Genomic DNA, 14,082 nt, shown 5'->3' on the forward strand with positions numbered 1-14,082 from the left:
CTGCTATGTTCTTACTTTTATGATTATTATTATTATTTTAGAAACAAGGTCTTGCTATGTTGCCCAGGCTGGTCTCAAACTCCTGGGCTCAAGCAGTCATCCTGCCTTGGTCTCCCAAAGTGGGATTATAGGCGTGAGCCACCGCACCTGGTCCCCTGCTACTTTCAACTTTTTCATGGGCCAAGGCACCCCCTCCTCTTCTTTTTTAACTCGAGGGTGTGGTGATCTACTATGGAGCCCAACAGAAGACACCAGAATGAGCTCAGCCAGGGACACCAAATGCAAACCCTTCCAGGTGCCAGAAGCTAGCGGGAGGTGGATGGTTGAAGTACAATCAGGAACAGAGGTGGTGTCACGACTACAGAGCTCCAGCTGCCACCAGCCAGCTCAGGTGATGATTGTCAGAACAGGATGAGAGCCCAGTGTTGTCACACCATCTGAGGTTTTCAGAAGAAGACATTTTGATTTATATGTAAAGTCCCCAGATTTTTAAGTTTTGGCAACCAATTAAAAGATGTTTTGAAATACTCTGCCTGCCAACGAGAACAGATTTTCAGACTATATCCTCTGTTTGCCGTCTGGTTTAGGCAAATATGGTTTTCCTAGATTACTACAGGCTTCCAAACTCCAAAGCTTGCGGAGGTCTGGGATTTGCCATCTGTGTTTCTAAAATGGGAAGAATTAAAAGAGGATGGAGGGAGGGAACCATGTGCCAGTCACGCTGCCCATAATATCTCATTTAATCCTCAAAACAGAAGGTAGGCTGAAGAGAGTCTACAGAGAGTGAAACCTCAACCCAGAGAGACTGAGTAATGTATCTAGGGTCACAGAGAAATGGGGTGAAGACCCTAGGTCGTCTAGACCCCAAAGCATTACACTGCTAAAATTAGGCATGTCTAATGATGCTGTAAATACCCAAAGCTCAAGACAAAGTATGGGATTGTTTGTTTGTTTTTTTCCAAATGATAATTCCTATTTCTGGAATAATGCTAAGCTACACACCTAAAAATATATTCAGTAATAGCAGAATGAGTTTAGACTTGAAGTCTCTACCCTTTGACAGAATATGCCAAAAGCCTTATAAATGCCTTGCTCCTTAACCTTCTGGTTGATTCTGTTTCAGGAGCCTTAGCCTCATAAGGATTTGTGCACAGGTATATATCCAAGAATTTTGTCATTGTGCTATTTATTATAGAAAAGAGTTGAAAACAACCTAAATGTTCAACAACATAGGCTTGGCTATATAAATTATGGTATATTCTGGAAAAGATATTTTATAGTTTCATTAAAACTGATATTGACACGAAATTCTTGTCAAATAAAAAAAGCAAAGAATAAATTATGAGTGATATAATTCCATTTTTGAAAAATATGCATGCATAGAATTAAATATATATATATGAAAAGGTCTGGAAATATATAGGAATTATGAAAATATGTTTCACTTTTTGTGTTGCTTGTCTGCATTTTATGACTTTTTTGGTAATAAGTACACATTTTTTGCAATGAGTAAAAATAATAATAAAAAAAACTTTGCAGAAAAAAATATGAGATTCTGAGAAAATTTGGCAAAGGAGTTCTTTGCTCCAGGCTAATGTTCTAAAAAAACCCTTCATGATATATTCAAATAAATATCTTTTAAATGTCTGCAAGGAAGCAGGCATCATGCATCTTGGTATTTTTTCCCCTTCAAAACAAGGCGAGCCCACAGTCCGCCTACATGCCTGTACTAGGGTGTCATAAGCCAGCCCTGCAACAAATGCCAATGACAGCCACCAGCTCAACCTGCAAGATATTTACTCTTAAGAAAAGTATGATCTTGGTTACAGCAGGATAGTATGGCAGGTCAGAGAATTCTAAGTAGACTTATGGGGCTGATTATAGATTTATGAAAGGAGTTGGGTCTGGGAGAATTCACAGGAATCAGAACACAGAGGGCCCAAGTGTCAAGAAGAGAAATGTAAATTTTTTTTTTTTTTTTTAGTTAGAGTCTCACTCTGTCACCCAGACTGGAGTGCAGTGGCTGTTCCTGGCCACCGCAGCCTCAAACTGCTGGGCTCCAGCGATCCTTCCACCTCAGCCTTCCAAGTAGCTGGAACTACAGGTGCACGCTACCACGCCCAGCTCATTTTGATTTATTGTAGAGATGAGGTCCCGCCAAGTTGCCCAGGTGGGTCCACTCACCTCAGCCTCCCAAAGGCGTGGGATTACAGGCTGAGCCACTGAACCTGGCTGAGAAATTTAAATTTTATCCTGAAGGTAGCAGGGAACCATCGATGGATATTGGGGGATTGGGTGGGGGGTGACACAGCAGGTCTGGGTTTTAGAAAATAAAAATCTTACCTTATGTACATCTCCTCCCTGTTGTTATCTTTGTAGAAATTCTAGGAAGAGGAAGAAAAACAGTGATGAGTGTTTTTCTTTGCAAAGCCACACAGGTCAAGGGTGTGGTGATGAAGGTGAGAAGATTGCTGTTTATTCTCTGGGCACCCTGAGATGGAAGAAAGAAATGTTCTTTCTGGATGCATCAAACAGCCTAATTGGAAAATTCTGTCCTGAAAGTCACTTCCTAAGCCTTAGACGACAAAGGACAGAGGAAGTGTCTTGGCCTTGTGTATCAGTTGCTGAAGTCCAGTTAACTGCTGCATTGAGAGGTGGGCTGTCAAGATGGTGGCAGTAAACTTTGACCAAGCACACATTGAAAGGCAGCCTAGCTTGATGTTTCAAAGCTCAGGCCTCGTACCTGGAAGCACCTGAGATGGAAAGTGAGTAACAGCATCCTAGTTACTAGATCATAATTCCTGATAGGGCAAAGCTAGCAGGAGTTATAATGGGATTCCACGTCAAAACATTTAAATTTGGCGACACCAGCCAGGCATGGTGGCTGTGCCTGTAATCCCAGGAGTGATTTGGAAGGCCAAGGCGGAAGGATCGCTTGAGCCCAAGAGTTTGAGACCAGACTGAACAACATAGCCAGACCCCATTTCTACAAAAAATAAATTTAAAAATTAGCTGGCATGGTGGTGCATGCCTGTAGTCCCAGTAACTTAGGAGGCTGAAGAAGGAGTTGTACTTGAGCCCACGAGTTTGAGACCAGCCTGGACAACATAGCCAGACCCTGTCTCTACAAAAAATAAATTAAAAAATTATCTGAGCATGCATCATGCCTGTAATCCCAGTTACTCGGGAGGCTGAGGTGGGAGGATCACTTGAGCCCAGAGTTCAAGACAGCAGTGAGCTGTGATTGCACCACTGCCCTCCAGCCTAGGCAACAGAGCAAGACTATGTCTCTGAAAAACAAAAACAAACAAACAGAAATAAATAAATAAACTTGGCAATACCTAGGAAGCCGGGTCCCAACTTCAGCTCAGGGATGTTTAGACTAGTAGTTTCCCTGGATTTTACTCTCAAAGATCCCAATCCTGTGGCATTTTAAAACAAGTCCTTACAGATTCAGAGCCATGCCAGGAGCAGACCCTCTTTTAATCTAGTGCACCCACCTGTATCTGGGGTTCAGAGAGGGAAAGTGACATGTTCCAGGGCCCATAGTCAGTAGGCGGCAAATCATATTCCACATCAGCTCTCCTGACATGACCTCCTTCCCACCATCCTGCCCTCTTCCCTGACATCACGTTTCAGTCACACACCAAAAACTAGCAGACGCTGTCAGCTTGGGGAACTGTCTGTCCCAGTTTCCTCTCTGATGCTAGTCTGACGGTCCAAGGTCAGTTTCTTCAACCAACTCTATCTTTCCTTAGAGAGAAGCTGCTAAACTCTGGGAAAAGCCCTCTTCCTGTTCTTTATGTAAATTGGGCCTTGTGGAGTTATTAGCAATGAATTCCTTTCTGCTATAATCAGGATTTTTAAACTCCCCTTAGCATTCTGGAAAATCAATGGCAATATCTAAGCTGTTAAAAAGAGTTCAGTTAGGGCTAGATGAGGCCAAACGACAGAACTATGGAGATAGGACTTATATTTCTGGAGCCTTGGGAATGACAAGGGGTTGATATGATTGATGCCACATGGCCTGTGGGTCAACTTGACTCTTTTAAAGCATTTTCAGGTGGGCTGGCAGGTGGGCAGGAAGCATTCTGGTTGCTGCCATCTGTCTCTTGACTGAACACAGAGCACACGAGAGGCTGTTTTGGGAGCCAGGACATGGGAGCTAGTGGAATACAGTGATTAAGAACATGAGCTTAGGATAAGCTGCTCTGGTTAACCTGGCCCATAGCAGTAGTAATTCCAGTTATTCATGTTACTCCATTCTATAAGGAGAAGGAAACTAACGCATGCTGAGCATTTAACCATGGGCCAGGATTACACAACCTACCGAAATAGGAACTATTTTTTTTTCCCATGTAGCAGATAAGCAAACTAAGAATGGAGAGCGTTCGCTTGAGTTGTTTATCCTGCTCATTATGAGAAACTCATGGGCTGTGCAACTCCAAAGCTCCACCTCTTAACCAGGCTATACGGTCATCTTCCTTCTATGTGACGTGGTTAAGTGCTAAAGGGAATGCTCATTAATCCAATTTATATATGGGGAGACTGAAGCACAGAAAGGTGAACTGATGGTCTCCGGACACAGAGTTGTTAGATGACAGAGCAGGGATTCAACTTACGTTTATCTGACTTCCAAAGCCCATAGCACCGCTTCCCTACCAAAAAGAATCGTGAGACCCAAGCTAAGCCTGCCCTAGGACTCATGCCTGACTAGGACAGTGGGGGACCCGCGAGCCCTCACCAGCAGGTTCACAGTGCAGCTCATGCGGTTGTCTTTGCTCTCGTCTGTCATCACGCCCCGGTAATCCAGCAGCTTTTCCAGGAGGCCTTTAACCAGGTTCACGAAGTTCTCTACTGACTTGGCGATGGTTGGGTGCTCGGCAGCACACTCCATCAGGCTGTGAGTGGGAGGAAAGGGTGGTGAGCTGGGGGTGGAGTTGAGGGGAGGGGGAGATGGGGCAGGGAGAAAGGGCAGTGAGCTCAGGGCTGGGGGTGGGGGGGACTGTGCTGGGGTGCGGGGCATGAGGGGATGGGATGGAAGGAGAGGGTGGTGAGCTCAGGGCTGGGGGAAAGACTGTGCGGGGTGGTAGAGCAGGTGAGGGGATGGAGGGTGGGGAGCGGGGGGAAGCAGGGGCAAAGAGTCAGTGAATCCAAGTTCCCCTTGTTCATGACTTGGCTTATTTTGTTCTTTTATACGTGTATTTATCCATAGCATGTAGCAAGTATTCACTTTTTATTAGCATAGGAATAGGAAAAAATAAAAATAAGATAACTTCCAAGTGTAAGCAGTGGTATGGGCAAATAGTCACTTTTACATACCCACATTGAGAGTAAATCAGCACAACTTATCTGGGAAACATTTTTCACAATGTCTATAAAGTTTTTAAATGCGCATATCCTGGTACAATGTGCACAGGTGGGAGTGGTGGGTACACTCACAGACCAGATTTCTTTGCCACCACACAATGCAACCACATAACCAAAAACTATTTGTACCCCCTAGAGCTACTGAAATAAAGAATAAATAAATGCATATATCCTGTGACCCAACAACTCTATTTCTGGGAATCTGTTTTACAGAAATATTCCCAGAAGTGTGCAATGATATTTATAATACTAATAAATTGTGTCTAATGGTGAAATAGATAGTTCCATCTTAAATATTCATCAATTGGGAAATGGTCAAATAAATTAAGCTATATTCACCAAATGTAATACTACAAAGCCGATACAAATATTAGGGAGAGCAATATGTTTGGGCATGAAAAGTTCTATGAAATAGTTAAATGAGAAAAGTAAATTTTCAGAACATTATTTTTATTTACCAACTGACATTGAGCTTATCACGTCCTAGATGTTCTAAGCATCTTACAAGTATTTACTCATTTAATCTCCTGTCATAGTCTTATGAGATGGGACTTTTGAAGATGGGGAAACTAAGGCACGGAGGTCACCTAACTTGTCCAAGGTCACACAGTTTGTAGTATCAATAGTTTGGCTCCAGCATCCATGTCTCAACCACCAAACACTGCATGTATGAGGGAGGACCACCCCCCCCAAAAAACCCAGAATTATCTTTTGGAGGGTGGGCCACTTGTAAGTAAGCAGGCTTCCCACTAGGTCAGTGTTCTAGGGACCCATTGTCAGTAGGATACCAGTTTTGAGAAGGTTGTGTCATGATTTGCAGAAGAAACATCCTGAGTGGTAGCAAACAGGTGACTGGTTCTTCCTCCATGACAACACACCTGGCCACGCTGTGCTGAGTGTTCAGCAGTTTTTGACCAAAAACAACATGACCCCTGTGCTCCACCCTCCCTATTCACCCCATCTCACCCTGAGCAACTTTTTTTTGTTTCCTTGGATGAAAAAAGTCCTCCAAGGAAAATGTATTGCTGATGTGGAAGAGGTGAAACAAAAACGGCAGAAGTACTAAAAGGCAGCAAAATTGACGAGCTCAAAACTGTTTTGAGCAGTGGAAAAAGCATCTTGATAGGTGTATTGCATCAAACGGACAGTACCTTGAAGGTGACTGACGTTTAAACATGTAAGAATGCATATGCAATATTTTATGAATAAATTCTGGGGGTTTCTTGGGTCCCCCTTCATAAGTGCATGTGGGCATTATGTGTCTCTGTGTGTTTATAAGTGTTCCAGGAAGGATAAATACCTAACTTTTAGCGGTAGTTCTGACAAGGCACTAGGTAGGAGAACAGAGGAAGAAAGTCTTCTTTTTTTTCTTTTTAAATATGTATATATTATTTTTTAAAGTTATGTTTGTTGTAATATTCATATTCTAGATTTTTAAAACAAGAATAAAACATGTCACATTCCTTAAGCATCTATTAATTGCTAGGTACTATTCTTGGATTGTGTGCTGGCAAGAAAGATATCAACATAAAAAGAACCATTGGCTACCGTCAGGCAAGCCACAGGTTAGGTAGGGAGAGACAGATGGTATAAACTTTTGAGTAGTGGCTTCTTATTAATTCCTTATTCTGCACCAGATACTGTAGTAATCACTTTTCTTAAGGAATCCTCACAGTAATTCTGATAAGTGAAAATTATTCCTCCCATTTTACAGATGAAAAAATCAAGGCTGAGAAAGGTTAAAGGCTCTTCCCACGATCACTCTGGGAGTAAGCTTAAGTGGAGACCTTGGGAATCAAGTCAAACATTGCTCAATCTGGGGTAGATAGTATCTTGCAGAGAAACCCTGCTGCATGTTATCAGGCATGTTATCAGTCATTGCTGTAGACAAGTGCTACCTGGGCTGCATAATTAGTCTCTGGATCCTCTCCCCATGGCAGTGTAAGTCCCAAGAGTTCTTAGGAGGGTAAAGGTGACAAAAGCAAGGACTCCGAGGCTCATTTCCTCCCAGAAGCCAAGCCAGGCTGCAAGGAGGTGATGGCTCAGACTGTGACTGTGATATGGCAGATCCATCTTTGCCCTGGGAGATGCACGTGTTCCCTGGCTCTCGGGAGGTGCCAACGGCCCTGTCTGTCTCAGCCATAGTTGTGTCTGTCTCATTCTGGAACAGTGACTTCCAGCCCTGCAACCCTCTCTCATGACAATGCAGTGGAACTTATTCCCAGTGTTTGCTGTGTGATTCCTGACAGCCTCCCAGGACAGAAGACATCTCAGTGCCTGAGGTTCTCAGTGTCTGAGGTTCTCAGGGCCTGAGATTCTCAACCCTGGCCACACAGAGTCACCAGGGGTGCTCTGACAAAGCCCCATGCCCACACTGAGTTGGCAGGAGTACTTTTTGTTTTATGTTCTCCAGGAGATTCCAACTTGAAGCCAACGTGGAGAACTATTGATTTTGTCCAGTGCTCTGCAAACTCCCATGTGCAGGGACGTCATGGGTATGGTGTTAACAAATTCTGATCCGTCACATCTGGGCTGCAGCCTGAGGTCTGCCCTGCTAACAAGCTCTCAGGTAAATGCTGCTGGTCCATGAACCACACTTTGAGAAACCAGGGTTTAGAAGGATTAGGTCTTGGCTTTCTTACTTTCTCTATTCTTTAGCAAATAGCATGAAAACTGCTCACTGTCTAGGATTGGCAAAAAGGGTGGAAAAGTTGGTTAGAAATCACCCATCCATCCATCCTCAAGGCACGCTGTTCTAGAAACTAGGGATTCAGAGATTGTTAAGACACAGAAGATCACAGTCTAGCAGGGGGAACAGAGACAGAGATAAAAATTAGCCATAATATATCATGATGCTACCATTAATCGAGTACTTCTTGTGTTCCAGACCCTGTGCTAAGTATGCTTAATTAGTTATCTTGAATAATACTCATAAAAACTCTCCTTAAAGTAGGCGTTACTATAATCCCAATTTATAAACGAGGCACGAGGCCCATGGGGTTGGGTTCTAATGCTGGACCTGTCAAGGTCACACAGCTGTTCTTCCTTTGAACTCCTCTGATGGAGTATAAGTGGCAATGAAGATGAGCTGTGAGAATTATGGGAAGATGCTCAGTGTAGTGGGGAGCGGCGGTTGGCAGACCCCTGCCACTCTGTTTCTGCTCCTACCCGGGGAGGACCAGAGGAGGTGCACACCTTCCTGGAACTCATCTGCATTCAACATGGGAGGCCGTCAAAGAAAGGTAGACCTGGCCCTTACCCTCTCAGAGCTGATGAACTTCTATCTATTCCTGTTAAAACTATGTATGGAGTGTGTCAGGCCCTCTTCCAGGTACTGAACTGGTTTGGGTAGGATCCAGGCCTCAGAACTCATGTTCTGTCTCAGAACTTATGCTCCTTTAGCCTTCTAGTTCTGTCACTGCTTCTAGAAATATTGAATACAGGAAGGTAGGGGTGATCTCATTATTCCATTTAATGGGAGACTTACACTTTAAGACATGTATAGCTTAATGACAATGTGCTCCAAGGAGAGCTCTGAAAACAGGGAGAACTGGGACACTGTGTAAGGTTGCACAGCTCGTGCACTGTACAGGGGCACATGAGGACTGAAATTCAGTCCCTCTCCATGCCCTTGGCCTTGCTCCCTGATGCAAGGCTGCAGCTGCCACAGGGAGGGAAGCTCTGTTCTATTCGCCAAGACACCATCCAATAACCAAGACATACACTCACAGGAGTGCTTCAGTGGGGGCCCTAAGTCCATGGAGGCCCCAAATGAGGAGCTGGGGGAACTGAGATGACTAGCCTGGAGGAAAAAGATGGGTAGGCTCATGGCTTCAAATGACTACATTGCTAGCCACCTGGAAAATAAGAATACAAGCTGAATACCCCAATCCGAAAACCCAAAATGCTTCAAAATCCAAAACATGATGCTCAGAGGAAGTGTTCATTGGAACATTTGGATTTGGGATTTTTTGGATTAGTAATGCTCAACTAGTAACCATAATACAAGTTATTCCAAAATTAGACAAAAATCCAAAATCCTTCTGCTCCCAAGCATAAGATAAGGGATACTCAGTCTGTTCTAGTGATAGCTAATATTTCTAGTCTACCTACTCAGTATCAGAAACTGTGCTAAGCACTTTACATGATTCTTCTTATTTAATCCCAACAAAAACTCTGAGGGCTGGATAATATTTTTATCCCCAATTTGCAGATAGGGAAACTGAGGCTCAGAAAGGTGAAAGAAAGGAACAGGAACTGGGATTCCTTGGATTTCAAATGGGGCCCTGATTCCCTGGGTTGGGCTTGATTAGTTTTTCGTGAAAATCATTCACATTCTATCTCAGGAGAGAAATAATGAGCTGTCTTTAATTTCCGCGACCTCTAAGGACTCCTTTTATAAATAATCATTCAGGAAGGATTTGAAAACCCTGCTGATCATCTGAAGACTGCTGCAGCGTCCCACCCGCTTATAAAAAATGGAAATTGCCAGCATCGTACAGGGTTTCACTTCTGGTCAATATTTAGATTTTCCTGTTTAGAACTTTAAGATAAACACTGACTCAGACCAAATGTTTTTTCCCCTCTGGGCAATCAGTCTTGAAATCCATCTGAGGGTTAGATGGTGGGTTTCTCCTCCCACCAAACAGCATTTGCATTCTAGGTGTTGAGTCAGGGCCATGCACAGTGATAGGAAGGGGCAGGGGCCAGCTGAGATGGCACTGCCCAGGGCTCCATCCTGCCCGCTGGGCTCTGTATGGCTGGGCGGGATCAAAAGGTCATTACGGGGGTCAGAGCAAGGCCTTCCATTTGCTTTTGTCATTAAAGTTAAAATATTCAAAAGGGATTGAGGAAAGAATCTAGAGCCAGAGTAATATCAGAGAATCATACAAATCAGAACATATACAGTTAGGAGGGGGATTTGGGAAGTCTGGGCCCCATTCCTAAGCCTTGGAGATGGCCCCACGGGGGAAGGGACAATTACCAAGCAATCAAAGACAGAAACTGGGAGTCAGGCCGGGGAACTAAAGCATATTTATTAAGTATTTACCTGCTGTGTGCCAGATGCCTCATAATTATCAAGTCCTCAGAATAACCACAACAGCTTATTATTCCCATTTTAGAAAGGGGGACACTGAGGCCAGAGATGTGTGATTTGCTCAAAGTCCTACAGCTGCTAAGCGGTGGAATCAAACCCCAATGTCTTTCTCCAAAGATACACAAATAACCAATAAGCACATGGAAAGACGGTGAAGATCATTAGTCATCAGAGAAATGCGATTCAAAACCACAAGGAAATATAATTTCACCCTAGGATGTCTAGAATCAATAAGATTGATATGAACAGATGTTAGCAAGGATGTGGAGAAATTGGAGCCCACGTACACTGCTGGTGGGAATGTATATGGTGCATCCCTTTAGAAAATAGTCTGGATGTGTCCTCAAAAGGTTAAATACAGAAGCACCACATGGCCCAGCAGATCCACTTCTAGGTCTTCACCCAAGAGAACTGTAAACATACGTCCACACAAAAACCCACGCATGCATTCTCATAGCAGAATCAATCCCAATAGTCAAAGCATGAAAACAGTCTAAACACCCCTCAACTGATGTTCTGCACAGCAAAATTCAACAGAGTGAACAGAAAACCTACTGAATGGGAGAAAATATTTGCAAATTACACCTCCAAGGGCTAATAACCAGCATCTACAAGGAACTCAAACTCAACATGAAAAAACAAATACCCCATCAAAAAGTGGGCAAAGGAGGAGATGAATAGACACTTCTTAAAAGAAGACACAAAAGTGGCCAACAAAATATGAAAAATGCTCAACATCTCTAGTCATCAGAGAAATGCAAATTAAAACCACAATGAGATATCACTTCACACCAGTCAGAATGGCTATTCTTAGAAAGTCAAAGAACAACAGGTGTTGGTGAAGTTTCAGAGAAAAGGGAACGCTCATCCACTGTTGGTGGGATTGTAAACTAGTTCATCCTCTGTGGAAAACAATATGGAGATTTCTCAAAGAACTAAAAATTGAATTACCATTTGACACAGCAATCCCACTACTAGGGATCTATCCAAAGGAAAATAAATCAATATTTTAAACAGATACTAGAGCCAAGCTCGGTGGCTCAGCCTGTAATCCCGTGCCTTGGGAGGCTGAGGTGAGTGGATTGCCTAAGCCCGCGGATTCGAGATCCGCCTGGGCAACTTGGTGAGACCTCATCTCTACAATAAATCAAAAAAAAAATTAGCCAGGCGTGGTGGCGTGCGCCTGTAGTTCCAGCTACTTGGAAGGCTGAGGCAGAAGGATCTCCGGAACCCAGCAAGTTGAGGCTGCGGTGGCCGGGAGCGGCCACTGCACTCCAGTCCGGGCAACAGAGTGAGACTCCAACTCAAAAAAATAAAAAAATAAAATAAAATAAAATAAAAAGATATCTGAACTTGTATGTTCACTGCAGTGCTATTCACAATAGCAAAATAACAGAGCCAACCTACAATAGCAAAATAACAGAGCCAACCTATGTGCCCACCAACAATTGATTGGATAATGAAAATGTGGTATTATACACCACAGAATACTATGCAATCATAGAAAAGAATGATATCATGTCCTTTGCAACAAAGTCGATGGCCCTGGAGATCATCATCCTACGTGAACTTACTCAGAAACAGAAAAACAAACACTGCATGTTCTTACTTACAAGCAGGAGCTAAATAGCCACAAAGATGGAAATAATAGACACCAGGGACACCAATAAGAAGGGAGGCAGGGGGGTACTTAGGGTCCAGAAATTACCTATTCACTACAATGTTCACTATCGGGCGAATAAATCCCCACCAGAACACAATATGTCTATGCAACAAGCATACACATTGCACCCGCTGAATCTAAAAAAAAAAAAAAAAAAAAAAAAATAGGAAAAAAGAATATATAAGAAACTGGTTGCTTCAAAATAAAAAAAATGGGGTACATCCATACAGTACAATAATATTTGGCAATAAAAAGAAATTAAGTACTGATTCATGCTATAACCTTGAAAGAACTACGTTATGCTATATCCTTGAAAGAACTACGCTATGTAAAAGAAGTTAGCCACAAGGGCCATATATCGTATGATTCCAAGTATATGAAACGTCCAAAACAGGCAAGTTCACGGAGAAGAAAGTAGAGTAATGGTGGCCTAGGGCTGGGGAGATGGAGGAGCGTGTATGTGTTGGGGGGTGACTAAGGAGTACAAGGTTTCTTTTTGGGGGACAATGAAAATGGAATAAAACGGATTGTGGTGATGATTGCACAGCTCTGTGGAGAGCTTAAAAGTCAATGAATCATATACTTTGGGTAAGTTGTATAGTATGTGAATGACATCTCAATAAAGCCATTCAAACAATATCCTGACTCCAATTCAGTGGGCTTGGGCACTATGCACTGTCCACCGCCCACCCCCTGCCTGGGGGCTGAAGTCAGGCAGAGTCAGCCTTGGATCTCAGCTTGTCCTAGTTTCCCTGGGCAATATGCTTCCTCCCCTGAGCCTCAGGCCTCACCTCTGTGAAATGGGCATCAAAGAGAATCAGTGTGATTAAAGGAGGTATCACATAGCACGTTACACAGTGTCCTGCTAGGTGGCTGTTTGTGCTCAGTAAACATAGGTCACGATCAATATATGCCACAAATTTAAAAAGAAAAAAGGGGAAAAGAGCAACCATTACTCCACACTTAAGGCGTAATAAAAGCAGACATTTTGGTAGATTATTTTCTTCTTCCCAGCAAAGCAAAGATTCTTTTTTATCTGGTTCATTCCATCAATTCCAAAGAAATGGCCACTCCAGAGAGAAATGTGAGATTTCTTCCAAAAATTGAGTGTTCCCAATACCCACGAGCCTCTGAATTGATTTCCAGGGGAGGATGGAGTCACTCGGAAACCCCCGGAGTCCAGAACCCCTCGCCTCAGGGGACTGTCGCAGTCTCTTCTGGCTCACAGGTGCTGAACTTACATGGATTCCAGCAGCTGCATGTACTGCTCATCCCCGCGGCCCCCTTCCACCTCGTGGTCCAGCTTCAGGATGATTTCGTTTTCAAACTGAAGAAGGGGGAGATGAAAAGCAATGGTAACATTAGAGGGCTGAATGTTGAAATGAATCAATCCAGGGTTTCAACCAAAGCTTTAGGGAGCATCTATTCTCTCCCAGATTCAGTGCTGGGATCTAGGAATGCAAAATGGGTCAGGATACTATGTCTGTGTTTTAGGTGTGTCCAGAGAGTGGAGAACAGCAAGTGATAAGTGCTGGGGGGGCGGGGAGAGGGAGAGAGAGAGAAGCAGACAGATAGAGAAAGAGAAAGACAGAGACAGAGAGAGAGAGAGAGACACACACACACAGTCAGAGAGGCAGAGATAGAGAGGCAGACAGAGACAGACACAAACACACACACACACACACACACACACACACACACACACACACACACACAGAGAGAGAGAAACAGAGAGAGAAACAGAGAGAGGAAGGAGAGCCAGGGAAGTCATCTCACAGCCCCTATCATTTGAGCTTGTTCCCAAAGGTTAAATAGAAATTTTGCAGGAAGGTCAAAAGGGAAAAGGCATTCCAAACAGAGGACACAGCATGTGCAAAGATACAGAGGTATGTGACAGAGCACTGCATCTTCAAGGAAGGAAGGAATAACGGGGGAAGGAAGGGAGGAAGGA

At 43.5% G+C, this 14,082-nt stretch overlaps 1 protein-coding gene across 1 annotated transcript in view; it reads right to left on the bottom strand.

The window, feature by feature from the left end:
- DOCK2 (dedicator of cytokinesis 2) overlaps positions 1-14,082 on the bottom strand; it is a 105,451-nt gene that overhangs the window by 47,488 nt on the left and 43,881 nt on the right. The window contains exons 7-9 of the mRNA XM_008061153.1: positions 13,373-13,458; positions 4,745-4,901; positions 2,344-2,384 (exon numbers count right to left, since the gene is read on the bottom strand). Coding sequence (XP_008059344.1) covers positions 2,344-2,384; positions 4,745-4,901; positions 13,373-13,458 — 284 coding nt within the window. The remainder of the gene's footprint in view (positions 1-2,343; positions 2,385-4,744; positions 4,902-13,372; positions 13,459-14,082) is intronic.

Source organism: Carlito syrichta, unplaced genomic scaffold (genome assembly GCF_000164805.1).
Source record: "Carlito syrichta isolate Samal-C Ts95f unplaced genomic scaffold, Tarsius_syrichta-2.0.1 Scaffold93688, whole genome shotgun sequence".
In the NCBI taxonomy this organism is placed as follows: Eukaryota; Metazoa; Chordata; class Mammalia; order Primates; family Tarsiidae; genus Carlito; species Carlito syrichta.